General features: G+C 48.9%; 1 protein-coding gene across 1 annotated transcript in view; it reads right to left on the bottom strand.

Annotated features, from left to right (window-relative positions):
* LOC123345282 (butyrophilin subfamily 1 member A1-like) overlaps positions 1–26,074 on the bottom strand; it is a 55,162-nt gene that overhangs the window by 23,326 nt on the left and 5,762 nt on the right. Inside the window, exons 2-4 of the mRNA XM_044982039.1 lie at positions 9,267–9,383; positions 7,442–7,789; positions 5,061–5,342 (exon numbers count right to left, since the gene is read on the bottom strand). Coding sequence (XP_044837974.1) covers positions 5,061–5,342; positions 7,442–7,789; positions 9,267–9,366 — 730 coding nt within the window. The 5' untranslated portion in view covers positions 9,367–9,383. The remainder of the gene's footprint in view (positions 1–5,060; positions 5,343–7,441; positions 7,790–9,266; positions 9,384–26,074) is intronic.

Raw genomic sequence — 26,074 nt, forward strand, 5'->3', positions numbered from 1 at the left:
CACAACCGTGATACCCCTAACCCACCCAGCAATATCGTCAATCTATCCAGCCACACACTCAGCCCAGAAGAACAGTCTGTCCTATCTCGGGGACTCTCTTTCTGCCCTGCCACCCCCACCAACATGATACAGTTCTGTGGCGATCTGGAAGCCTACTTTCGCCGTCTCCGACTCAAAGAATACTTCCAGGACAACACTGAACAGCGCACTGATACACAGTTACCCTCCCACCAACAGCACAAGAAGAAGAACTCCACATGGACTCCTCCTGAGGGTCGAAATGACAGTCTGGACCTATACATTGAATGCTTCCGCCGACGTGCACAGGCAGAAATTGTGGAAAAACAACATCGCTTGCCTCACAACCTAAGTCGTGCAGAACACAATGCCATCCACAGCCTCAGAAACCATCCTGACATTATAATCAAAGAGGCTGATAAAGGAGGTGCTGTTGTCGTCATGAACAGGTCTGACTACCAAAAGGAGGCCGCCAGACAACTCTCCAATACCAAATTTTACAGGCTTCTTCCCTCAGATCCCACTGAGGAATACACTAAGAAACTGCACCATCTACTCAGGACATTCCCTACACTAACACCGGAACAAATCAACATACCCTTAGAACCCCGACCAGGGTTATTCTATCTACTACCCAAGATCCACAAACCCGGAAATCCTGGACGCCCCATCATCTCTGGCATTGGAACTCTCACTGAAGGACTGTCTGGATATGTGGACTCTCTACTCAGACCCTATGACCCTCAGCACTCCCAGCTATCTCCGTGACACCACTGATTTCCTGAGGAAACTACAATGCATTGGTGACCTTCCAGAAAACACCATCCTAGCCACCATGGATGTAGAGGCTCTCTACACAAACATCCCACACACTGATGGAATACAAGCTGTCAGGAACAGTATCCCTGATGATGCCACAGCACAACTGGTTGCTGAGCTCTGTGCCTTTATACTCAAACACAACTATTTCAAATTTAATGACAATATATATCTCCAGATCAGTGGCACCACTATGGGCACCCGCATGGCCCCACAATATGCCAATATTTTTATGGACGACCTGGAACAACACTTCCTCAGCTCCCGTCCACTCACGCCCCTTCTCTACCTACGCTACATTGATGACATCTTCATCATCTGGACCCATGGGAAGGAGACTCTGGAAAAATTCCACCATGATTTCAACAGCTTCCACCCCACCATCAACCTCAGCCTGGACCTATCTACATGGGAGGTCCACTTCCTAGACACCACGGTGCAAATAAGTGGTGGTCACATTAACACCACCCTATACCGAAAACCTACCGACCGCTATGCCTACCTTCATGCCTCCAGCTTCCATCCCGGGCACACCACAAGATCCATTGTCTACAGCCAAGCACTGAGGTACAACCGTATCTGCTCTAACCCCGCAGACAGAGACCAACACCTAGAAAATCTCCACCAAGCATTCTCAAGACTACAGTACCCACACGAGGAAATAAGGAAACAGATCAACAGAGCCAGATGTGTACCCAGAAGCCTCCTACTGCAAGACAAACCCAAGAAAGAAACCAACAGGACTCCACTGGCCATCACATACAGTCCCCAGCTCAAACCCCTCCAACGCATCATCAGGGATCTACAACCCAACCTGGACAATGATCCCACACTTTCACAGGCCTTGGGTGGCAGGCCAGTCCTCGCCCACAGACAACCTGCCAACCTGAAGCATATTCTCACCAACAACTGCACACCGCACCATAGTAACTCTAGCTCAGGAACCAATCCATGCAACAAACCTCGATGCCAACTCTGCCCACATATCTACACCAGCAACACCATCACAGGACCTAACCAGATCAGCCACACCATCACCGGTTCATTCACCTGCACGTCCACCAATGTAATATATGCCATCATATGCCAGCAATGCCCCTCTGCTATGCACATCGGCCAAACTGGACAGTCTCTAAGGAAAAGGATAAATGGACACAAATCAGACATTAGGAATGGCAATATACAAAAACCTGTAGGAGAACACTTCAACCTCCCTGGCCACACAATAGCAGATTTTAAGGTGGCCTTCCTACAGCAAAAAAACTTTAGGACCAGACTTCAAAGAGAAACTGCTGAGCTCCAGTTCATCTGCAAATTTAACACCATCAGTTTAGGACTAAACAAAGACTGTGAATGGCTTGCCAATTACAGAACCAGTTTCTCCTCCCTTGGTTTTCACACCTCTGCTGGAACAGGGCCTCATCCTCCCTGATTGATCTAACCTCGTTATCTCTAGCTTGCTTCTTGCTTGCTTATATATACACACCTGCCCCTGGAAATTTCCACTGCTTGCATCCGAAGAAGTGGGTATTCACCCACGAAAGCTCATGCTGCAAAACGTCTGTTAGTCTATAAGGTGCCACAGGATTCTTTGCTGCTTCTACAGAACCAGACTAACACGGCTACCCCTCTGATACTAAACAGAGAAGAGTTAGTAGGGGAAGCAAAAGTGGATGGGAACCTGGGAGGCAGTGACCATGAGATGGTCGAGTTCAGGATCCTGACACAGGGAAAAAAGGAGAGCAGCAGAATACGGACCCTGGACTTCAGAAAAGCAGACTTTGACTCCCTCAGGGAGCTGATGGGGAGGATCCCCTGGGAAAATAACATGAGGGGGAAAAGTCCAGGAGAGCTGGCTGTATTTTAAAGAATCCTTATTGAGGTTGCAGGAAAAAACCATCCAGATGTGTAGGAAGAATAGTAAATATGGCAGGTGACCAGCTTGGCTTAACAGTGAAATCCTTGCTGATCTTAAATGCAAAAAAGAAGCTTACAAGAAGTGGAAGATTGAACAAATGACCAGGGAGGAGTATAAAAATATTGCTCAGGCATGCAGGAGTGAAATCAGGAAGGCCAAATAACACTTGGAGTTGCAGCTAGCAAGAGATGTTAAGAGTAACAAGAAGGGTTTCTTCAAGTATGTTAGCAACAAGAAGAAAGTCAAGGAAAGTGTGGGCCCCTTACTAAATGAGGGAGGCAACCTAGTTACAGAGGATGCGGAAAAAGCTAATGTACTCAATGATTTTTTTGCCTCTGTCTTCACAAACAAGATCAGCTCCCAGACTAATGCACTGGGCAGCACAGTATGGGGAGAAGGTGACCAGCCCTCTGTGGAGAAAGAAGTGGTTCAGGACTATTTAGAAAACCTGGATGAGCACAAGTCCATGGGGCCGGATGTGCTGCATCCAAGGGTGCAAAGGAGTTGGTGGATGTGACTGCAGAGCCATTGGCCTTTATCTTTGAAAACTCATGGCGAACAGGGAAGGTCCCGGATGACTGGAAAAAGGCTACTGTAGTGCCCATCTTTAAAAAAGGGAAGAAGGAGGATCTGGGGAACTACAGGTCAGTCAGCCTCACCTCAGTCCCTGGAAAAATCATGCAGCAGGTCCTCAAGGAATCAATTGTGAAGCACTTAGAGGAGAGGAAAGTGATCAGGAACAGTCAGCATGGATTCACCAAGGGCAAATCATGCCTGACTAACCTAGTTGCCTTCTATGAGGAGATAACTGGGTCTGTGGATGAGGGGAAAGCAGTGGATGTGTTATTCCTTGACTTTAGCAAAGCTTTTGATACGGTCTCCCACAGTATTCTTGCCAGCAAATTAAAGAAGTATGGGCTGGATGATTGGACTATAAGATGGATAGAAAGCTGGCTAGATCGTTGGGCTCAATAAGTAGTGATCAGCGGCTCCATGTCTAGTTGGCAGCCAGTTTCAAGTGGAGTGCCCCAAGGGTCGGTCCTGGGGCCGGTTTTGTTCAATATCTTCATTAATGACCTGGAGGATGGCGTGAACTGCACTCTCTGCAAGTTTGCAGATGACACTAAACTGGGAGGAGTGGTAGATACGCTGGAGGGTAGGGATAGGATACAGAGAGACCTAGACAAATTAGAGGATTGGGCCAAAAGAAATATGATGAGGTTCAACAAGGACAAGTGCAGAGTCCTGCACTTAGGACAGAAGAATCCCATTCACTGTTACAGACTAGGGACCGAGTGGCTAGGCAGCAGTTCTGCAGAAAAGGACCTAGGGGTTACAGTGGACAAGAAGCTGGATATGAGTCAACAGTATGCCCTTGTTGCCAAGAAGGCTAACGCCATTTTGGGCTGTATAATTAGGGGCATTGCAACCAGATTGAGGGATGTGATCATTCCCCTCTATTCGACATTGGTGAGGCTTCATCTGGAGTACTGTGTCCAGTTTTGGGCCCCACATTACAAGAAGGATGTGGAAAAATTGGAAAGAGTCCAGCGGAGGGCAACAAAAATGATTAGGGGGCTGGAGCACATGACTTATGAGGAGAGGCTGAGGGAACTGGGATTGTTTAGTCTGCGGAAGAGAAGAATGAGAGGGGATTTGATAACTGCTTTCAACTACCTGAAAGGGGGTTCCAAAGAGGATGGATCTAGACTGTTCTCAGTGGTAGCAGATAACAGAACAAGGAGTAATCGTCTCAAGTTGCAGTGGGGGAGGTTTAGGTTGAATATTAGGAAAAACTTTTTCACTCAGAGAGTGGTGAAGCACTGGAATGGGTTACCTAGGGAGGTGGTGGAATCTTCTTCCTTAGAGGTTTTTAAAGTCAGGCTTGACAAAGCCCTGGCTGGGATGATTTAGTTGGAAATTGGTCCTGCTTTGAGCAGGGAGTTGGACTAGATGACCTCCTGAGGTCCCTTCCAACCCTGATATTCTATGATTCTGTGAAAGTTTCTTCTCAAAAGGTTGGAAGTTTGTGTCTGTACATGCGTGTGTGCATGCTGGAATATTAGGAAAGTCAGATTTAAGATTAAATTTACATGAAGCCCAAAACTTTGATAGACTGAATACTCACAATGACGGGAACCAAATTGCCTAAGCTGTGACCCTGTAAAGATACCAGCCTCTCATCTTCTGTGTTTGTATGTGGATTATGAAATATCCACCGCAGACGTTTCAGTTCTTCCTTTCCTATATTTTGTTTTGTTTCTGGTGGTGGTAAGTTCAGTGTGGGATCTGGATGATAACTGACCTGCTATATGAACTGCTGATTCCTTTTCTTGATTGAAAACGGTGTTCCTGATGCAACAAGACAATTTTTGGTTTGACTGTTCTGTTACAATGATCACAGTTTCTGTTTCAAACAGGTTGTTATCCCCTCTCGATTTTGTTTCAGAGAGTGATGGTAAATGTTGTCCATTGAGGTCTTTCCACAGCACCTCAGGCTCTGGGTACCAACCAGCTGATCGACAAACCACCCGGATCCCTCCATCCTGGTGACCCTCAACAGAGATGAGAGGAGCAGAGCCCAGACCTAAGGGGAAAATACATAAAGATGTCAATTCCATGAATTAATTCATAAAGCAGAAGGGATGAGGGACAGTTTGTGAATCCCTTACTCATTGTAGAAAGCACTTATTCATGGGAGTTGTCAGGCAGAAGGTATACATGAATACTGGAATGTCTGAAATTCCAATACTCATGGACACAAAAACATAAACAAATATTTAAAATAATTTCACTCAGTCAGTGGGAGATATTTTTATCTCAACACAGGAGCAACTGAGTGCTGAGCACCTTTGGAGATATGACAATGTAGATACCTGAATAGAATCTGAACTTTTGAAAATCTGATCATTAATGCATTGGATAGATATATTTATTTTTTAAAAAGTCTAACTGGCTTCATGGTTGCAGTGTCAAAGCAGCAGGAGAGAAATGCTAAATCTTGTCTAAGAGTGGTAAATACATAATTTTCCTTCCCCACTGTGGCACTCTGCACTCCATATTCACCATAGTAATATGATTAAGATATAATTGTGTTGTATTTTATACAAGATATGTCATGTAAGGTGTCAATGGAAGAGTTATGATTTGATGATTATGGTTATCCTATTCCTATGCATGTATCATTTTTTTATCTGGAGTTCTATGCATCTGTATTTCAAATGTGCTTGTCCTGGGTAACACCCACAACTAGCCTTTCTGGTACAACAGTGAAGAAGCTATGAGCCTATGAGCAAAAACAATGGGCCATGGAAAAGTCTTGTCCTCCCCAGGGGACACTTCAGACAGCCTATGGATAAAGACTGCCATGACTCATCAAGCATGCAGGGGCATCTGACTAGATCACATGATACTGAATTTCATTTTGGTACCTGTATTTTTCCACAAACTTGGCTGTTCGAAGCCAGATTCCCAAAGGGGTTCCCGACGTATGGAAGAAACTATAAAAAGGGGAAGTGACATCACCAACAGGCCTCACTTTCCCCACAACCCAACATCTGGATATACCTCTGGAAGAGCACAGACTTTGAACCGGGGAAGTGTTGGTCCCAGGTGGGAAAGAAGGAAACTCTGCCTGTGTATGAAACATTTACAAATTGCTTGTACTATCTAACAGGGTGAGGCACTGTTTGATTCAAATCCTGTGTAGTATATTATGCTTAGATTGTGTGTTTGTTTATTTGCTAAGTAATCTATTTTCATCTATTTGCTATCACTTATAATCACTTAAAATCTGTCTTCCTGTAGAATAAATGTATTTTTTATATTTTTTTCCTAAAGCAGTATGGTTTGAATGAAGTGTTTAGGAAAAATCTCAGCTTAGTTAACGAAAGTTTTGTACATATTCCTCTCCACATCGAGGGAGTGGCAAACTGGGTAATTGTAATAATCTTTACTGGTCAGACTTTTAAACAGGGCAGGATGGAACAGCTCCAGGGCCCTACCTTGGGAAACTGGAGGTGTTTTGGCTGAAGCCTCACTATTCTTGGTTCATGAGTGTCTGGCCAGATGCATCATGCACAGAGATGGGTGTGGTCCCTGCCTGAGGATGTTGGTGTGAGTGCAAATGTGGAGGGCTTTGCAGCTTGTCACAATGCCCCAGTGCAAGAGGGAGCCCAGATTGGTGAGACTGAAGGCTCAGCTGCTCCTCACTTCCAGGTGGCACCCAGGGAAAACCCATCACACCCACCACCACCATTACACGGTCTCAGCAATAAGAATGCTGCATTTGATTTTAACTACACCCCAAAGCAAGAACCAACAGTGAACCAATGAGAAAGCCATAAAAGTCTGTCAGCCCCACCTTAGCCACACAGCCTAGAAATGATTCCAGAGCAGCTGGAAGGCCATATGTGTCCAGAAGTCCTGTCCCTCTTAACTAAAGACCGCTTTGGAGTCAATTAAGATTGGGCAAGAAAGTGCCTTGGCCATCCTTGAAAATGTTTTTAATAACATGCTGGGAAAGTTTCCAGCATATTTTCCCTAGTATGAAAGTGGCTGTTTGCTGAAAGTTAGATACACTGTGTTATTGTCAAATATATCTCAAGCAGGGAGTCACAGTTGTTGTAATAGGAAAGAACAAAGCCTGCAAACTGCACAAAGCTAAAACTGTCATAAGCTACTGACCTGCTACTCGCAGTTCCAATATGGTTTCTTCAGAAAAAGTATCGTCTTGAAAAAAGCAGTGGTATTGTCCTTCATCAGAGCGACTAATATTGAGAATCCTCAAGGGAACGTTTCCATCTGTGAGTCCGGCTTTCAAAAGCTCTGTCCTTCCCCGATACTCTGGCATCTGCCTTTCATACTGATCCTTCCCATCACGGTACAGGTGCACAATGGATACAAACTGAGATCGGAACCATCTCACCTCCATGTTTGCAGCGCTCATCCGGGGAGACAGGTGACAGGGTAACACAGCTTCCTGACCCAGGACGGCAGTGACAGGGTCAGAGGGTCCAATCACTGTGAACTTTGCTGGAAAACGCACCAGGACAACAACAACAAAAAGCAGCTCAGAGGAAAGTGGGAATTTGATATGAAGGACACATCCAACAGGTTCCATTTCAGACAAACTTTCCAAAAAGTTCAGCCAGAGACAGACACCCAGCATGGAACATTTCAGCCTGAATGTTTAAGAGAGAGCAGCGCTCATGGGCAGCAGGACTGGGATTCTGTTATAAGAACACTCATCCTCGGCGTATGGCACAGGCACACAGCACTGAGATGGGGCATGGAGCTAATAAAAGACAAGTTTGGTGCACGGCCAGGCACAGAGCATGGGACAGAGGGGGGAGGTGAGAATTGGTAGGTTCAGTGCATGGCACAGGCACACAGTGCTGACACAGGGTGGGAAGCTGAAGAGGGGTGTGTTCAGTCCATGTCACAGTCACACATGAGAGAAACTGAGGCAGAGAGCTGGGAATGGACATGCTCAGTGTATAGCTGAGACAAGCTTACTATTCATTAGGCTGTTTTTGTAAGTTCTCTCAAACTGACCTGCTTACTAACATTGCCATGAAATTTGCTGGGCCTCACCAGGAATAAGGGTAGGGTGGGTGGGCCATATCTGGTGTTCTTTCACCAAGGTTTTCATGAGACAGCCCTATTGCTAGAGCCAATTGTTGGACAATTAAGATTCAATATTTCACATGCTTAAGACACCAAATAATCAAATGTAGCGAAAATTATTGCCTAAAGACAAAACAGTGCGCTATGAAAAGGAAACATCCATACCCTCCTTCTGGGAAGCAATTCTTATCTTGCAGGGTGCTCACCTTACACACAAGGTGTGCTTGAAAAATACACCCCAAACCCACTTATACTGTGGCTGTCTAGAAGTGAGAAAGCACTTTATACATCACCTAAGATTCAACCCACCAGTTTCTTAACGTGTTGTTCGATACCTTCCTTAACCCTGTTTTGGATACCACATTCCAAACCAGGTGGGTATAGAGGTACATCCCAACCAGTGGCGGGACACACCTTTCATGGCTTTGATAAGCTTCCTATTTTCTATTGTGAGCACTAACTTCAGATTTGTAAAGTGCTGTGGGATATTAGATATTGGTGAACAGAATTGTGGGAAAAGCATAATACAGTCAGTTAACTTAACTTCCAAACCCACTAAGTTGTTTGATTTTATTATTTATTATTGTTATGATTAAACTCTTCAATAAGTGTCCACCCAATGCTTTGGGCATCTTGGACAATCTTTAAAAAATACTTGTGTGATGAAAAAGACCTGGTCACTATCCCAGGAGCAAATAAAATAACCCAGAAGCAGCAACACTATCAGAGTAAACTATGACTAGTGAAGGTGCTGATCTTGCTGTGTGGTTAAGTTTACACACTGTGAGTAGTTACATTGACTTCGAGTGAAGCATGTTGTTAAGACACTTCCGGGGCCTGAATAAATCCTCTCAGAAACAGCAGACACAGGGCGGATTCCTACCTGATTCTATGTTGTCAACATAACAAGTAAGGAAGAAAACAATAAAACCAGGGAGAAGGGAGTTGACTCTGGATCTGTAACAATATGAGAGAATCTTCATCTTCACTGTAACTTGACCTAGACAACAGGAAGAAGGAGGAAAAATCTTATTATAGTGAGCATAACACTGATTAACAATAAATCATTAAAGTCAAACATTAAAGACACATTAAATAAAAAAAGAATTGTTAAGTGAACACTTTCATATTATGGAGTGAAAACAGCCATTCAATTACAGTTGAAAATGTGTTTCCTTTATGAGTCTGATTTTGTCCTAGTCCTGCAAAATCCACATTTTAAAAAAGTCAGATGAGTGTAAAAGTTGGTAGTAATTCCATCAATGGAGAAAAAATGTTAGGGAATGAGCGACAGTATGTGTGAGAGAGACAGAGAAAGTTCTTGGAGGGTTTTTTTTACCCATTTATTTTCTTTCAACGTATCAGAGGCAAAATGATTCAGTCCCATAAACAGATCTATTAAGTAACAGGGAAAGATGCTTCCCATAAACTTGGATTTGCAAGAGTTTGTAACTTAGTTTAGAAAACAGAAATATACAATAAATTAATTCATAGCAAATCTCCCTTTGAAAGCATTGAGACCAGGATCAGGTCCAGTTTTCTTGAATAAAATATCAGAGCTAAGAAATAAATTCTTAAATCAAATAATCACACTACTTTGGTGTTAAATTACAATGAAAGGAGAGGAAAAATAGATCACAGATAATTCTGAATATATAGTTCAAATGCAAGTCCCCCAGAGGCCGACTGTTCCCAGTTCTCCCGCATTAAATCCAGGAGGCCCCGTGGTCTCCGTCCATATAACAATTCAAACGGGGAAAACTTTGTTGATGCCTGGGGGACCTCCCGGACAGCCAGCAACAGGGGTGGAAGGAACTGATCCCAGTGGCGGAGCTCCCCCGGGGGAAATTTCTTCAGCATGTCCTTGAGGGTGCGGTTAAACCGCTCCACCAATCCATCGGTTTGCGGATGGTACACGGAGGTGTGGAGCTGTTTCACCCCTAGGAGCTTGCAGACCTGTTTGAGTAGCCGGGACGTAAAATTAGTACCTTGGTCAGTTAGGATTTCCTTGGGCAACCCTACGCGGGCAAAAATCTTTACCAACTCCCCGGCAATAGTCCGGGCTGTGATGCTCCACAAGGGGATAGCCTCTGGGAAGCGGTAGGCGTAGTCCACAAGGACTAAGACGTATTGGAAGCCAGCCGCGCTTCTGGGGAGCGGGCCCACTAGGTCCATGGCGACCCATTCGAACGGGGTCTCGACCAATGGCATGGGGACTAAGGGTGCCTTGGCTACCCGAGGTGGCGCGGACAGCTGACACTCCGGGCAGGAGTTGCAATACCGCTTCACGTCTTGGTGGAGTCCGGGCCAAAAGAACCGCGCCAGGATTCGGGCGAGGGTCTTCTCATGCCCTAGATGTCCGGCGGCGGGCACATCGTGGGCCAATCTCATCACGGCTCGCCGGTGACAGCGGGGTACCAGCAACTGTGTTTGCGGTTCCCGTGTGCGGGGGTCTCGGTCGACCCGGTAGAGTCTGTCCCGGCATAGCTCGAAATGGGGCCACTGGGTGGCCCGGTGAGGATCGACCATGGACCCGTCTACGGCCGCGAGTTGCTCGTAGGCCCGGCTAAGAGTAAGGTCCGCACGTTGGTCGCGGCAGAAGTCGGTGTCGAAGCGGGGTTTGGGTAGGGCCTCCCCCAGGGGTCCACTGGTGTCTTGGCTTCCTGCCTCATTCTCCTCACTGTCCTTCTCCGCCTCTGGCGGAGGTTCCTGGGGTTCGGCCTCTAACGCCGGCGTTGACCGGAGGACCTCCTCGAAGGCGGGCCAGTCCCGCCCCAGGATCACGGGGTACGCCAGGCGGGGCGCCAAGCCGACTACTAACTGTCGGGTGATACCACCCACTGTTAACCGGGCTCGAGCGCTCGGGTAGGGCCGGACGTCCCCATGAATGCACTGCAGATGGATCGGCTTCAAACGGGGGTCGACTGGGGGTCCCAGAGCCTGGCGAACCAACATCTGGCCGCACCCAGAGTCAATCAAGGCCTGCGTGGCTTGGTCCCCAAACATCACCGGAACCGTGAGTTTGGGGACCTGTGGCAATCGGGCCCAGCCGGCCCCTGCGTAGACCTGCCCAAAGCTAGAGTCCATTTCGGGGCAGTCCCGTTGTAGGTGCCCCGTCTTCCCGCATCCGAAGCAGGGACCAAGCTCGGGGCGCCCGCTCCGAGGGAGGGCTGCTCGGGCACTTCGGGGGGGGGCTCTGACGGGCCCTCGGGGCCCCCTGACTGAAGGCCGCGGTTGCCAGCCGGGAAGCCGCGTCCGAGCGCTGGGTCTGGGATCCCGGCCGAGGCTCTGACCCGTGACCCGGACCTCGCGGGCTGGGCAGGTTGGTCATCTTCTTTTCATTATGGGGGCGTTCAGGCCCGGAGGTAGGTGGCCGGAAGATGGGCCCTATGGAGGCTTCCGCAGCCAGGAAGCCTTCCATCAGCAAGACGGCATCAGCCAGGGTCGCCGGCCGGTGGCGGAGTACCCAGGCCCTTCCCCGGGCAGGCCCGGTATGGACAAATTGCTCCAAGACAACCTGCTCGGTGACCTCCTCCGCCGTCCTGACCTCTGGTTGCAGCCACCGGCGGCAGGCCTCCTTCAGAGTCTGGGCCACCATCCGGGGACGGGTGCCCGCAGGGTAGGCCTGGCGCCGGAATCACTGTCTAAAGGTCTCTGGGCTGACGTCCAAAGCGTCCAGGACTGCAGCTTTTACTCGGTCATAGTCTCTGGCCTCTTCTGTCGCCAGTCCGCGGTAGGCCGCTTGGGCCGTCCCCGTCAAATATGGGGCCAAAAGAGTGGCCCATTGGTCGCGGGCCCACCCCGCGACGAGGGCCACACGCTCAAACGTGACCAAGAAGGCCTCGGGGTCGTCGTCTGGGCCCATCTTGGTCAGGCACAGGGGGGCAGTCGAACGTGGGGCCCCCCCAGCGCCCTCCCCCGCCAGGGGTGAATTATTAACTGCAAAATGAGCCAATAATCCCAGATAAATGTGGCTGAATTTGAATATAATTGTTCTTGCCCCGCCCTAATTCAGGGCCTGGGCCTTCCTAAATTGTTTGTTGCTCAGCCCCTTGCCACAAAGGGCCTGAGCTTCCTGAACTGTTTGCTGCTCAGCCCCTGCCACAAAGGGCCTGAGCTCCCTGAACTGTTTGCTGCTCAGCCCCTGCCACAAAGGGCCTGAGCTCCCTGAACTGTTTGTTGCTCAGCCTTGCAGCAGAAGGTCTGAGCCCTAACAGACTCTTGTAATATTGCTCAGCCTTGCAACAGAAGGCCTGAGCCCTGATTGACTCTGATAGTGTTGCTCAGCCTTAAAGGAGCCGGGCAGAACCCTCGTGGGAACAACGGGCCGGTGTGGCTCCCCTCCTCTCCGTGGAGGGTTGAGCCCTGGACCCTCACGTTTACAAGGGAGATTCAGCGGTGCCCGTTCCTGCTGGGCTGTTTGCCTGTGGCTGAACAGAAATGTTCCCTGCTGTTAGCCACGCAGTGGGGGGAGGGGGTGAAGTGATCATCCCAGAGAATAGCATTGGGGGGGTGGTTATTCGGGTTTGTGCTGCACGCTACCCCACAAACTGCAGCCCCTCCTTTTAAACTGCAAACCCATTTTAAATGGCCAACCCAACAGCCGCTTGGTATGGGAAATGAGGGTGCTACTGTTTGAAACCATTCCCACATGTGATGAAAGTTAAAGAAGCCAAAAGACTGTGGCTTACCATGGCTGCCTGCAAGCTGAATTCTGTTGCCTGGCACTGCGTGAGTGATCTCTCACACCATACCGGCAGGCCCTCAATATAAGAGGCAAAATGTTACCTTGTAACGAAAGCACATATGCTGTGTAATGTGAACAGCAAGGTTTAACGGGAAAGAGTGATCTTATTGTTCTCTAAAATGTGTCTTTTTCAACACCAGTCTCCCCTTTCCCCCAGCAGCTGCAAATGTTTCTCCTTCGCAGAGGCTAGCAAAGATTAGAAGGAGAAAAAAAAATGCACTTGGGATGAGATGTTCTCAGAGCTACTGCTGTCCTCCCACACTGACAGAGCACAGCAGAATGCTTGGAGGCAGACAATGTCAGAGTGCAGGAAAGCACAACAGGAACACGAGGAGAGGTGGAAGGATTAAGAGGATAGGTGGCATCAGCTTGCTGACAGAAGGCAAGAGTCGATGCTCCGGCTGCTGGAGCATCAAACTGATATGCTCCAGCATATGGTTGAGTTGCAGGACAGGCAGCAGGACCACAGACCACGGCTACAGCCCCTGTGTAACCAACCACCCTCCTCCCCAAGTTCCATAGCCTCCTCACCCAGATGCCCAAGAATGCGGTGTGGGGGGCCTCCGGCCACCCAGTTGGTCCACCCCAGAGGATTGCCCAAGCAGCAGAAGGCTGGCCTTCAGTAAGTTTTAAAGTTTTGAAGTTAAAGTTTTAAAGTGCGGTGTGGCCTTGTCCCTCCCTCCTCCCCCACCCTACCCTGCGATTCCCTCCGCCCCCACCCCTCCCGGGCTACCTTGGCAGTTATCCCCCTATTTGTGTGATGAATTAATAAAGAATGCATGAATGTGAAGCAACAATGACTTTATTGCCTCTGCAAGCGGTGATCGAGGGGGGAAGGGAGGGTGTTTAGCTTACAGGGAAGTAGAGTGAACCAAGGTGACGGGGGCGGGGGGTGTTCATCACAGAGAAACAAACAGAACTTTCACATCGTAGCCTGGCCGGTCATGAAACTGGTTTTCAAAGCTTCTCTGATACATATTGTGCCCTCCTGTACTCTTCTAACCACCCTGGTGTCTGGCTGCGCGTAATCAGCAGTCAGGCGATTTGCATCAACCTCCCACTCTGCCATAAACATCTCCCCCTTACTCTCACAGATATTGTGGAGCACACAGCAAGCAGTAATAACAATGGGAATATTGGTTTTGCCGAGGTCTATCCGAGTCAGTAAACTGCGCCAGCGCGCTTTTAAACGTCCAAATGCACATTCTACCACCATTCTGCACTTGCTCAGCCTATAGTTGAACAGCTCCTGAGTACTGTCCAGGCTGCCTGTGTATGACTTCATGAGCCATGGCATTAAGGGGTAGACTGGGTCCCCAAGGATATCCCCAACAGTTATTTTCTGGTCTGGGAAGAAAGTCCCTTCCTGCAGCTTTTGAAACAGACCAGAGTTCCTGAAGACGGAAGTGTCATGTACCTTTCCCGGCCATCCCATATTGATGTTGGTGAAACGTCCCTTATGATCCACCAGTGCTTGCAGCAGCATTGAAAAGTACCCCTTGAGGTTTATGTACTCACTGACTTGGTGCTCAGGTGCCAAGATAGGGATATGGGTTCCGTCTATCGCCCCACCACAGTTAGGGAATCCCATTACAGCAAAGCCATCCACTATGGCCTGCACATTTCCCAGAGTCACTACCCTTGATATCGGCAGATCTTTTATTGTGTGGGCTACTTGGATCACAGCAGCCTCCACAGTAGATTTCCCCACTCCAAATTGATTCCCGACTGACCGGTAGCTGTCTGGCGTTGCAAGCTTCCAGAGGGCTATCACCACTCGCGTCTCAACTGTGAGGGCTGCTCTCATCTTGGAATTCTGGAATTCTGGTGCTTCAGGGCAGGGGAAAGCAAGCCACAAAGTTCCATGAAAGTGCCCCTACGCATGTGAAAGTTTCACAGCCACTGGGAATCGTCCCAGACCTGCAACACTATGCGGTCCCACCAGTCTGTGCTTGTTTCTTGGGCCCAGAATCGGCGTTCAATGGCTAGAACCCTCCCCATTAACACTATGATGTGTACATTGCCGGGGCCCATACTTTGCAAGAAGTCTATGTCCATGTCTATGTCCTCATCAGTCTCGTCACCGCGCTGCTGTCGCCTCCTCGCCTGGTTTTGCTTTGGCAGGTTCTGGTTCTGCATATACTCCAGGATACTGCCCGTGTTTACAGTGCTCGTAATTGCCATGATGATCTCAGCGGGCTCCATGATCCCAGTGCTATGGCATCTGGGGTGAAAAAAGGCACAAAACGATTGTCTGTTCTGACGGAGAGAGGGGCGACTGACGACATGGCTTATAGGGAATTACAGTCCACAAAGGGGGTGGCTTTGCATCAAGGAGAAACACAAACAACTGTCACACATAGAATGGCCCCCTCAAGGGTCGAACTCAAAACCCTGGGTTTAGCAGGCCGTTGATTTCATGAAAGGTGGGAGGAAGCAAAAGAATACAAAACAAATTGGGTCTATTTCTTGTTTTGATCCACTCCATCTATCTTTTACATCTTTAGGGTGGCAGCAGATGGTGCAGTTTGACTGCTAGCCATCGTCAGCTCCTGGGTGCCCGGCAAAAGATGCTGCGTTATGACTGCTAGCCATTGTCGTCTCCTGGGTGCTCGGCAGAAGGAGTCTGCCCAGGCACCCATTACTAACTTCACCAAGGTCGGTTAAAAGAGCACCCAGGAATATGACAAAAATGGCTACCAGTCATAACACACTGTCTGCTGCCAAAAGGCAATGAGCTGCTGCTGTGTAGCAATGCAGTCCCATGTCTGCCAGCCCCCAGGAGACTTATGGTGACGGTGAGCTGTGCGGGCTCCATACTTGCTGTGGTATGGGTGTCTGCACAGGTAACCCAGGAAAAAAGATGCAAAACGATTGTCTGACATTGCTTTCACAGAGGGAGGGAGGGAGAGAGGGAGAGGAGGGCCTGACAACATTTACCCAGAACTACCCGCGACACTGTTTTTGCCCCATCAGGCATTGGGATCTCAGCCCAGAATCCCAATGGGCAGCGGAGGCTGCAGGAACTGTGGGACAGCTACTCACAGCTACCCACAGTGCAATGCTCCGGAAGTCGACGCTAGCCTCGGTACTGTGGATGCAGTCCGCCGACTTAATGCACTTAGAGCATTTTGTGTGGGGACATACACAATCGACTGTATAAAACGATTTCTAAAGAACCAACTTCTATAAATTCGACCTAATTTCGTAGTGTAGACATACCCTATGTCCCACCTGCAGCAGCAAGGAAGTATTTCCCTTCCTGAAACTGAGTTGTGCTGTTTGCTGAGTGGGAACAAGCTGACTATGAATTTCAGCCCTGGAGGCTTTAGTGAAAAATGTGCCACTAAGACCCTGGTCCTGCAATCACCCCCTGTGCTAGTGAGGAGGGTCAGTGTGGCTTCACAGGGGCATCAGTGTCCCCCTGTGATGCTGAGCCTGTGGGAGCAGGGGCTGTGGCCTAAGGAGGGATGTTAAATTTACAGGCTAAAAACTTGGTTAAGGCAGAATCAATGTTTCAGAAGCCTGATTCTCATTTACCCGAGGGCTGCTCTGGCTGAGGGGAAAAGGGGATTCCAGCAGTCAGTGAGAATTCAGGCCTTAACTCTCTATCAGTTCCCCATGGTAAGCCCCCTAAACGAGCATTGTCATTGTCTAAAACAGCCCAGTCTACAGAAAGGAAAATAGAGAGCAGGGGCGGCTCTAGCGATTTCGCCGCCCCAAGCACGGTGGCACGCCGCGGGGGGGGGGCGCTCTGCCGGTCGCCGGTCCCGTGGCTCCGGTGGACCTCCCGCAGATGTGTCTGCGGAGGGTCCGCTGGTCCCGCAGCTCCGGTGGACCTCTTGCAGGCACGCCTGCGGATGCTCCACCGAAGCCGCAGGACCAGCTGGAGGTCCGCCGGAGCCCCCTGCTGCCCTCCTGGCGACCAGCAGGGCGCCCCCTGCGGCATGCCGCCCCAAGCATGCTCTTGGCGTACTGGGGCCTGGAGCCAGCCCTGATAGAGAGGAAGGTAAGGGCATGCGCACAGAGCTGGGATGTGGGCCCCAAGCAGCAAATGAGCATAAACCTGCTGAACTGGGGATGAACTAAAAAGACCATGGGCAGCGGGTATCAAAGGCACGGGGATGCTGTGCCTTCCCAAACAGCCTTGCATGGCCCCGCCTATGCTCCAACCCCAGGCCTCTTCCTGTTTTCCCAGGCTGTGCTTTTGGGGGTTCTTCCCCCCGTGGCTGGAGCTCCAGCTTGGTGGAGAGTCTGTGCCACCTGTCCTCCCACCCAGGACTCAGGGGGCACACCAGGGCTGGAGGAGGTGCACCGCCCACCCACCCCGCGTTCTAGGGTGGCCTGTGCCAGCCACGCGCCCACCTGGTGCTCTGGGGCTGGGGGTGCTGGGGCAACTGGGGAGGGGGGAGGCTAGCTGCCACATGGGCGGGGAGGCTCTGGGCTTTGGCATGAGGGGTGAGGCCTCAGGAAGAAGGGATGGGCTGAGGCAGGGGCTAGCCTTCCCAAGCCCAGGGTTCACTGGCTGCGCATGAAAAAAAATAAAGGTGAATCTTCGTGTTTTCTATTTAGGGTCTTAGCTGGAGAACTCAGGCCAGAAACATCAACTGATCCATGCCAAGGCAGTAACTGCCAGCCCAACACCAAGTGTTCAAAAATCATGAGATTGGACTTTTTGTTTGTTTGTCTCTGAGTGACAAGGTTTCGCTCTGCTCACGTTCTCAGGAAAGCAAGAAGCTTCTCATGGTACGGAAATGAGAGCTGAGATTCTCACATCACAGGACTCCAAGAATTGGGGCTTTAAGAAATGCACCAGGCACTGACAGACTCAAACTGAAATCAGGAGAGATTGTGACAACCCCAGTGTGATTTACCATGGAAAGGAAACGGCTGCATTTCTGACTATTGAAGGTTCTTATCTGCCCCCACTCCCAGTGCTACAGGTTTAGTCTCACAACATGCCTGGGAGGTGGGGAAGTGCTGTTACCCCATTTCAGAGAGAGGATCTGGCACAGAGCGGATAAGTGACTTGCCTAACATCACACAGGAAGATGGTCACAGAGCAGGGAACTGAATATGAGCCTTCCAAGTGAACAGCTAAACCACCAGACCAAACTTTTTCTCAGCATTATGAGCCTGGGAAAGGAGGATAGGGACAAAGCTACACACAGGGAAAACACATCAGTAAAGTTTGTCTAATGATCCTCTCACTGACCCTCCCCATAATCACTGGCCAGCTCTGATTGGGGCCTCTAGGTGCGAATTTCCAAGTTACAACCCACTTCCTGCAACAACTCATGATGCAATGGGCTCCAGGCCTGGTACATTCTGTGCATCTCCGTGGGCTCTCTCTTCAAATACTGGTCCTATAATTTGTGTGAAACTGCTATGTGTAGGAATGTGCTACCTGTAGCAGTTACTGATATGTAATGGATTGTAAGAAACTGCTATTGTAAAAAACTGCTATCTGATGCAGGGAGGATAAAAATCAATGATTTTAAAAAATAAATAAAAATTGATTTTTTTGTATTTAAATCAGATTTTTTTGATAAAATGCTTTTTAAGGAAAAAAACCTACCTAAAGATAGTTTTAGTTAAAATACATTGTAGCTCAAAGATATCTCATCATGGAATAGGGATTATAAATTTTAATTCTATAGTATGAGAATATAATCGTGTAATGTTTAAGAAAAGTTTTGTAAATGAGTTCCAATGGTCCATGGATTAAGGACCCAAACTTATGGAGTTCCAGGGGCTTCTGTACAGACTATTTAGGTTAATCTTTCTATCTCCCCAGTGGGACTCAGTGCTCAGTCTAGAGGATGCCATCAGAGATGCTTAGTTTTGCACTTCTCAAACTGTGGATTTGTGTTTCCAGAGATAACATGCTTGTTAACAGCAAAACTGTTTAAAAATAAATAAATAATATATAGACGTGAGAAATAACAGACATCACCCTATTGTCCCTTTGCAAATTAGTGCGCACAGAGTCAATCCCTTACCTCTCTCTAAAACTGCAAAGTTTCAGAAAGTTCAATGAATAGAAGATTGTTGGGGGTTGAATAGATCTGGACAAGCAGGAGAAGTCTGGAGATAAATGTGAGAAGGGAGGGACAGGCAGTAGAAACAAAAGTGAAACTATTTGAGCAGCATATTCCAGAAGTTTTGAGGTCTTTCAGAGTGTAGCCTTCATTGATTTGAGATCTACCATACCATTCTCTCACTAGAAGGGAAACCTATCATAGCAGTGTGACATTATTGACATAAACTGTGACCATATAGATCATTGTTGCAACCAGGGTCCTATGGTTGCACCAAGTCTGGTACAGTGGAGGCCAAGTGTGGCATCTATGGGAAGGTTGTAGTTTTCTGGTTATGATTATGCTGTCTGCATGTGTGTATCATTTTTGTATTCAAAGTTATGAATATTGGCTATGTACTTGTTTGATTCTCAGTTGCCTCAGTGAAGCATTTGGTCAGCTTCTTGAGAAAGGACTAGGCTCAGTAAGTGCCCAGTCAAGAAACACTTAAACTGACAAGGGTCTTTGGGAGATGCCAATCCACATCTGAGCTTTCCTGGAAATGTGGCTCGGCCAGTCAAGTTCTAAGTCATGCATGGACATGTGACTTGCCCATGTGACTTCAGAACTCCATCTTGCAGCTGGATTCTCCATAGGAGAGAGGAAGAGGTTTCCACCCATAAGAGAAAGTCTATCTAAGCCCCTGGAAACCCCTCCATTTTGTCTTCAGCTGGCTCAAGAGACAGCCTCTCCACCCCCAAAGGAAGGAAGAAAGAAAGAAACTGGAACAAAGGACAGTAAGCACAAGGGTGTGAGTACTTGCTGGACCCAGACTAGAAGAAGGCTAGTCTGTAAAAAAAGTTTACTGGAACATCTCTGAGGGTGAGATTTCATCTGTAATCACTCTCTTACTGTATTAGGCTTAGACTTGCGTGTTTTATTTTATTTTGCTTGGTAATTCACTTTGTTCTGTCTGTTATTACTTGGAACCACTTAACTCCTACATTTTGTATTTAATAAAATCACTTTTTACTTATTAATTAGCCCAGAGTATGTATTAATACCTGGGGGTGGGGGCAAACAACTGTGCATATCTCTCTATCAGTGTTATAGAAGGTGAACAATTTATGAGTTTATCTTGTATAAACTTTACACAGGATAAAATGGATTTATTTGGGGTTTGGATCCCATTGGGAGCTGGGTACCTGAGGGTATGGCTACACTTGCGAGTTGCAGCACTGGTGGTGGCTTTCCAGCGCTGCAATTAGTAAGTGGCCACACCTGCAGGGCACTTCCAGCGCTGCAACTCCCTGGCTGCAGCGCTGGCCGTACACCTCACTCAGCATGGGGAATAAGGATTGCAGCGCTGGTCATCAAGTGTGGCCACACACCAGCGCTGTTATTGGCCTCCAGGGTATAAGGGTGTATCCCAGAATGCTTTTAACTAAATTACTCCCTTTGTTTTGTTATGCAGCCTGTCTTTGTTTTGTTGTGAACCTCCGGAGCGCCGTTTCTACCGGAGCTGCTTATCAGCTCCTGTTTGCTGTGATCAATCTGTGAACAATCAAATGAGATCCTCCTCCCTGTTGTGAACGAGCTCTGCGGAGCTCCGTTGCCAATGCTGCTATCTAAAAAACAAACAGAGCTCCTGTTTGCTGTGATCATCTGTACCTGGCTGTAAACAATCAAATGAGAGGCAGGCAGGGAAACAGCGGGGAGTCGTGTTGCCTGCAGGCTGTTTGCAATTAAGAGTTAAGACTAAGGGCTTGGCTACACTTACAAGTTGCAGCGCTGGGAGTTACAGCGCTGGTCATGCAGCTGTGGAAGGGCCAGCGCTGGAGTGTGGCCACACTGACAGCTACCAGCGCTGCAGTGTGGCCACACTTGCAGCACTTTCCAGCGCTGTATTGAGAGGTGCATTGTGGGCAGCTATCCCACAGAGCACCTCGTCCCGTTTTGGCGCCGTTTTGGCGCTGAGTATTGTGGGAAGGGGAAGGAAGTGTGCGGGTCATTCCGCTTCCTGTTTGCCAGCGCCCCGTGGTGCATCGCTTCACATCCCAGCATTCACTCTTTCCAGCAGCGTTTGGCGCCATTGTGAGTGTCTTTCTGTTACTCTCTGTGTGAATCGCGATTTCTGTGGCAAATGGAGCCCGATCTGCTGAGGACTCTGCTGATGAGTGTCACCAGCACAACACGTTTGGCAGTCCAGCTATTCCTTCAGCTCCAAAGTGACAGTGAGGATTCCGACGATGATATCAATATGGATTTGCCTGCCGCGTGTGACACTAAAGTGCTTGCGGCATTTACGGAAATGCTCAGCACCGTTGAACGCCGCTTTTGGGCTCGGGAAACAAGCACTGAGTGGTGGGATCACATCGTCATGGAAGTCTGGGATGATGAGCAGTGGCTGCAGAACTTTCGTATGAGAAAAGCCACTTTCATGGGACTGTGTGCTGAGCTCGCCCCCACTCTGCGGCGCAAGGACACAAGATTGAGAGCTGCCCTGACGGTGGAAAAGCGAGTGGCTATTGCAATCTGGAAGCTGGCAACTCCAGACAGCTACCGGTCGGTCGGGAACCAGTTTGGTGTGGGAAAGTCGACCGTGGGAATCGTTTTGATGCAAGTTTGCAAGGCAATTAATCGCATCCTGCTAAGAAAGACCGTGACTCTGGGGAGCGTGCAGGACATTGTGGATGGCTTTGCACACATGGGTTTCCCTAACTGTGGAGGGGCGATAGATGGGACGCATATTCCTATTCTGGCCCCCCCCCACCTGGCATCAGAGTACGTTAATCGGAAGGGGTATTTCTCTATGGTTCTCCAGGCGCTTGTGGATCACCGCGGGCGTTTCATTGACATTTACACAGGCTGGCCTGGAAAGGTGCATGATGCACGCATCTTTCGGAACAGTGGCCTGTTCAGGAAGATGCAGGCAGGGACTTTTTTCCCAGACAGGAAGATCACAGTAGGGGATGTCGAAATGCCCACTGTGATCCTTGGAGACCCCGCGTACCCGTTACTGCCTTGGCTCATGAAACCCTATACAGGGAAGCTTGACAGGAGCAAGGACCGGTTCAACTACAGGCTGAGCCGGTGCAGAATGACTGTGGAGTGTGCTTTTGGGCGTTTAAAAGCCCGCTGGCGTTGCTTGTATGGGAAGCTAGACTTGGGGGAAAGCAGCATCCCCGCGGTTATATGCGCTTGCTGTACCCTCCATAATATTTGTGAAGGGAAGGGTGAAACATTCAGTGAGGCATGGACCACCGAGGTTCAAGTCCTGGAGGCTGAATATGCACAGCCAGAGAGCAGGGCTAATAGAGAGGCCCAGCACAGGGCTACAAGGATTAGGGATGCCTTGAGGGAAGAATTTGAGGCTGAAAGCCAACAATAATGTTTGCTGCCTTGCATGGGAGTGAATTGCACTGCTTACACTGTTATTCTATTATCCATAATAATAATATGATTTGTAGTGCCTCTTTCTTTACTGGGCTAAGGTATCTTTCACTATCTGCTATAATAAAGACTGTTTTCAAAGCCAAGAATTGTTTTATTGAAAAGAAAAAAACTTCCTTGACAGACAGACAGACACACAACATTTCATGAACACAAGAGGGCAGGGGTGTGGGTTGGTGAACTGTACAGTCACAAGTTTGCATATGCCCTGTCTGGATTGCTGTTTAATGAATCCTGCACTTCAGGGTTCATATACTGCATGGTGATGGGGGTTGAATGCAGAGGGTAAGGGTGGTGGTAGGTATCAGGGCTGGTTGGGGAACATACAGGTGTTGGAGGCAGCTGGTGGTGGTAAGAACCTGGATGCTGGGGAAAGGTGGTTTGAGCTGACATTGGGGCACAAGGCACAAAGGACGGGGCGGGTGGGGGAGTAGCACGGTAGTGCTCTGCTTGCATGGCAACGAGTGACTCTATAGACTCCGCTTGGCGCTCCAGGATGCTTAGCAGCCGCTCCGTGGTTTTCCTCTTGGCCACTGCATTTCTCTTGCGTGTCCTGCTTTCTTTCTCTCGCCAATCCTTCAAGTCCTTACTCTCTCGAGCAGACTGATTAAGAACAGTTTTCAGCATGTCTTCTTTGCTCTTTCGGGGATTTTTTCTCAAATTTTGAAGCCTCTGTGATGTTGAACATCTGGGCAGTCCAGTAGTCAAGGTCACTGTAGAAACAGAAATGACAACATTTAACACGGGCAGCATTGTATCCACTATCTCCAGACATGAATTGTTACACTGAGGGAGTGAGTTCTTATTTAAGCATTCTTTTACCCACACGCATAACACTACAGAAGCCACGACATGGTGAGTGAGCAGTGCTTATATGGGGAGAAGTGGGGCTTGGGTGTAAGAGGGGAGCTGGTTGCTTCGGGTAATCTGGAGTGCTAGAGGGGTTGAGTGAAATGCAGATGCAGGGGTGATCTTATCTCCCTATCTCTTCACTAAAGAGTCTCCCAACATTTTTCACAGGACTTAATCCTGGAAGATGTTTCCCTACTGCGAGTCACTAGGGAACAGCGGGGGGCTCTTTTAGAGCAATGTGGATTCCGCCCGGGACCCTATGCGGCTTGCCTGTGTTCAGAAATGGTCCCCCCACCACTGGCAGAAGAGTGGCGCGGACGCGTCACCGTCACTGGGACAAGGGACACAGTGGCTCTGCCTATAAACCTGCGCAGGCATATTGCCCACGCTCTGGATGAAGCTTTTGCTGAGATAACTGAGGCAGATTACCGCGACGTGATAGACCACATCAACGGGCTATTCCACATCTAGAGGCTGGCATGCATGCATCCATAACCCCCCCTCCTCTCCAGAAACATTTCACCCAGAAAATAAAAGCCGCTTACCGGTAACACGCTCCTCTGCTTGTCCTTCTGCAACTGCTGGCTGCTGCGATTGGGTGCTTTCCTCCTGGCTTGAGAAGAGCTCCTGGCTGCATGCCTCCAGGGAATCTGCGGTTTCTTCCCCCATGCCAGGAGCTTCACTCGCGGTTTCCTCCCCCCCCCACGCCTCCGCCTCCGCCGCCTCCTCCTCCTGTCCCCCAGCCTGCTCAGAAGTGTCCATCGTTATCCTGGGATTGGCAGTGGGGTCACCCCCAAGTATCTCATCCATCTCCCTGTAAAAACGGCAGGTCGTGGGAGCAGCTCCGGATCGTCGATTCCCCTCTCGGGCTTTGTAATAGGCACTCCGCAGCTCTTTAATTTTCACCCTGCATTGTACTGCGTCCCGATCATGGCCCCGATCCAGCATGGCCCTTGATATCTGCTCAAAGATATCGTAATTCCTACGGCCGGAGCGCAGCTGTGCCTGAACAGATGCCTCACCCCAAACACTGATGAGGTCCTGCAATTCACCAGTGCTCCATGCTGGGGCTCGTTTGCCGCGTGGAGGCATGGTCACCTGTAACTGATTAAAACTGATTGCACTCCACACCTGGCTGCAGCAAACAGGAAGGAGATTTTTAAATTTCCCGGGGCATTTACAGGGCGGGTCACCTGAGCCAAGAGCAGTAGAGTGCAAACTGATGTGCAGAGTGGCTGAACAGGAATTCTGGGATACCTCCTTATTCCCTGGAGGACAGGTAAAGCGCTGGTGAGTGTCCACACCTGCTGGGCAGCGCTGGATCACCAGCGCTGCACTCCTTATACCCCTGCCGGGATGGGTTTTCAGCCAGCGCTGCAACCAGGGAGTTGCAGCGCTGGTTGTGCCCTGCAAGTGTGGACGGGGTGTTGTTGCAGCGCTGGAAAGCCTCCACCAGCGCTGCAACTTGTAAGTGTAGCCAAGCCCTAAGGGGTCGGAAAAATGTTCTGATTTTTCAAGGCAGGAAGCTAAACACACAGTGTTGGCTCCAAAAATCCACTCTCTCTCGTTCCCCCCGCTCCCTGTCGCACTAGACCCCACTCCACCCCCCTCTTTTGAAAAGCACGTTGCGGCCACTTGAATGCTGGGATAGCTGCCCATAATGCATCACTCCCAACAGCGCTGTAAATGCTGCAAATGTGGCCACACACCAGCGCTGGAAGATGTGAGTGTGGCCACACACCAGCGCTGTTCCTACACAGCTGGATGACCAGCGCTGCAAACTGTAAGTGTAGCCATACCCTGAGTGTTGGAGACAGGGACACTTTTTAAGCTGTTTTCAGTTAAGCCTCAGGGGACGTGGTTCAGACTTGGGTCTGTTTGTAGCAGGCTAGTGTGTCTGGCACATCTAGCCAGGGTTCTGAAGTCCCAAGCTGCCAGGGAAAGCAGGCTCAGAGGTAGTCTCAGCACATCAGGTGGCAGCCCCAAAGGGGTTTCTGTGATCCAACCCTGCTATTTACATTAGGAGGATAATCGATGCTGAATCCTGCAGCTGACAGAATGTGATATAAACAAGTATCACACACAATTTTTTTTTCACTGCAGTGTTTTCCACAGACATTGAGATGGTGTGTGTGTGGAGGGGTGTTCAAAAATACAGGGGGAGGGGGAAGAACCGATGAGGGGTGAGACTGTTAGGGCAAAGGACTGTATGTCACCATAGTAAACACTGAAAAATGTTTCACAACCATTTCATTAGATTTAACGCATATTTTTAAATCATCACACACTTCCCGCAGTCTCCGCTGCCCACTGGAATTCTGGGTTAAGCTCCCAGTGCCTGATGGGGCAAAAATTTTGTTGCGGGTGGTTTTGGGCACGTCATTAGTAGTTTATAATTGTCACGGGTTTAAAAAAAAATACTGGCCATTTTTTCCAGTTGCTAATTTCATTTTAAAATCAATCAATGAAATGCACTTTATTTATAATAGATTATAATACTAAAGCCACCATGACAAATAAAAGTTTTATGAGAATTGCTGAGCAAAGATCTCATAGTTCTTCAGGGTTGGACAAATCAGTAATTCCCCTTAAAGTAGTTTTATTCATGGTGGTTTTTTT

The sequence above is a fragment of the Mauremys mutica genome, chromosome 12, assembly GCF_020497125.1.
Source record: "Mauremys mutica isolate MM-2020 ecotype Southern chromosome 12, ASM2049712v1, whole genome shotgun sequence".
In the NCBI taxonomy this organism is placed as follows: domain Eukaryota; kingdom Metazoa; phylum Chordata; order Testudines; family Geoemydidae; genus Mauremys; species Mauremys mutica.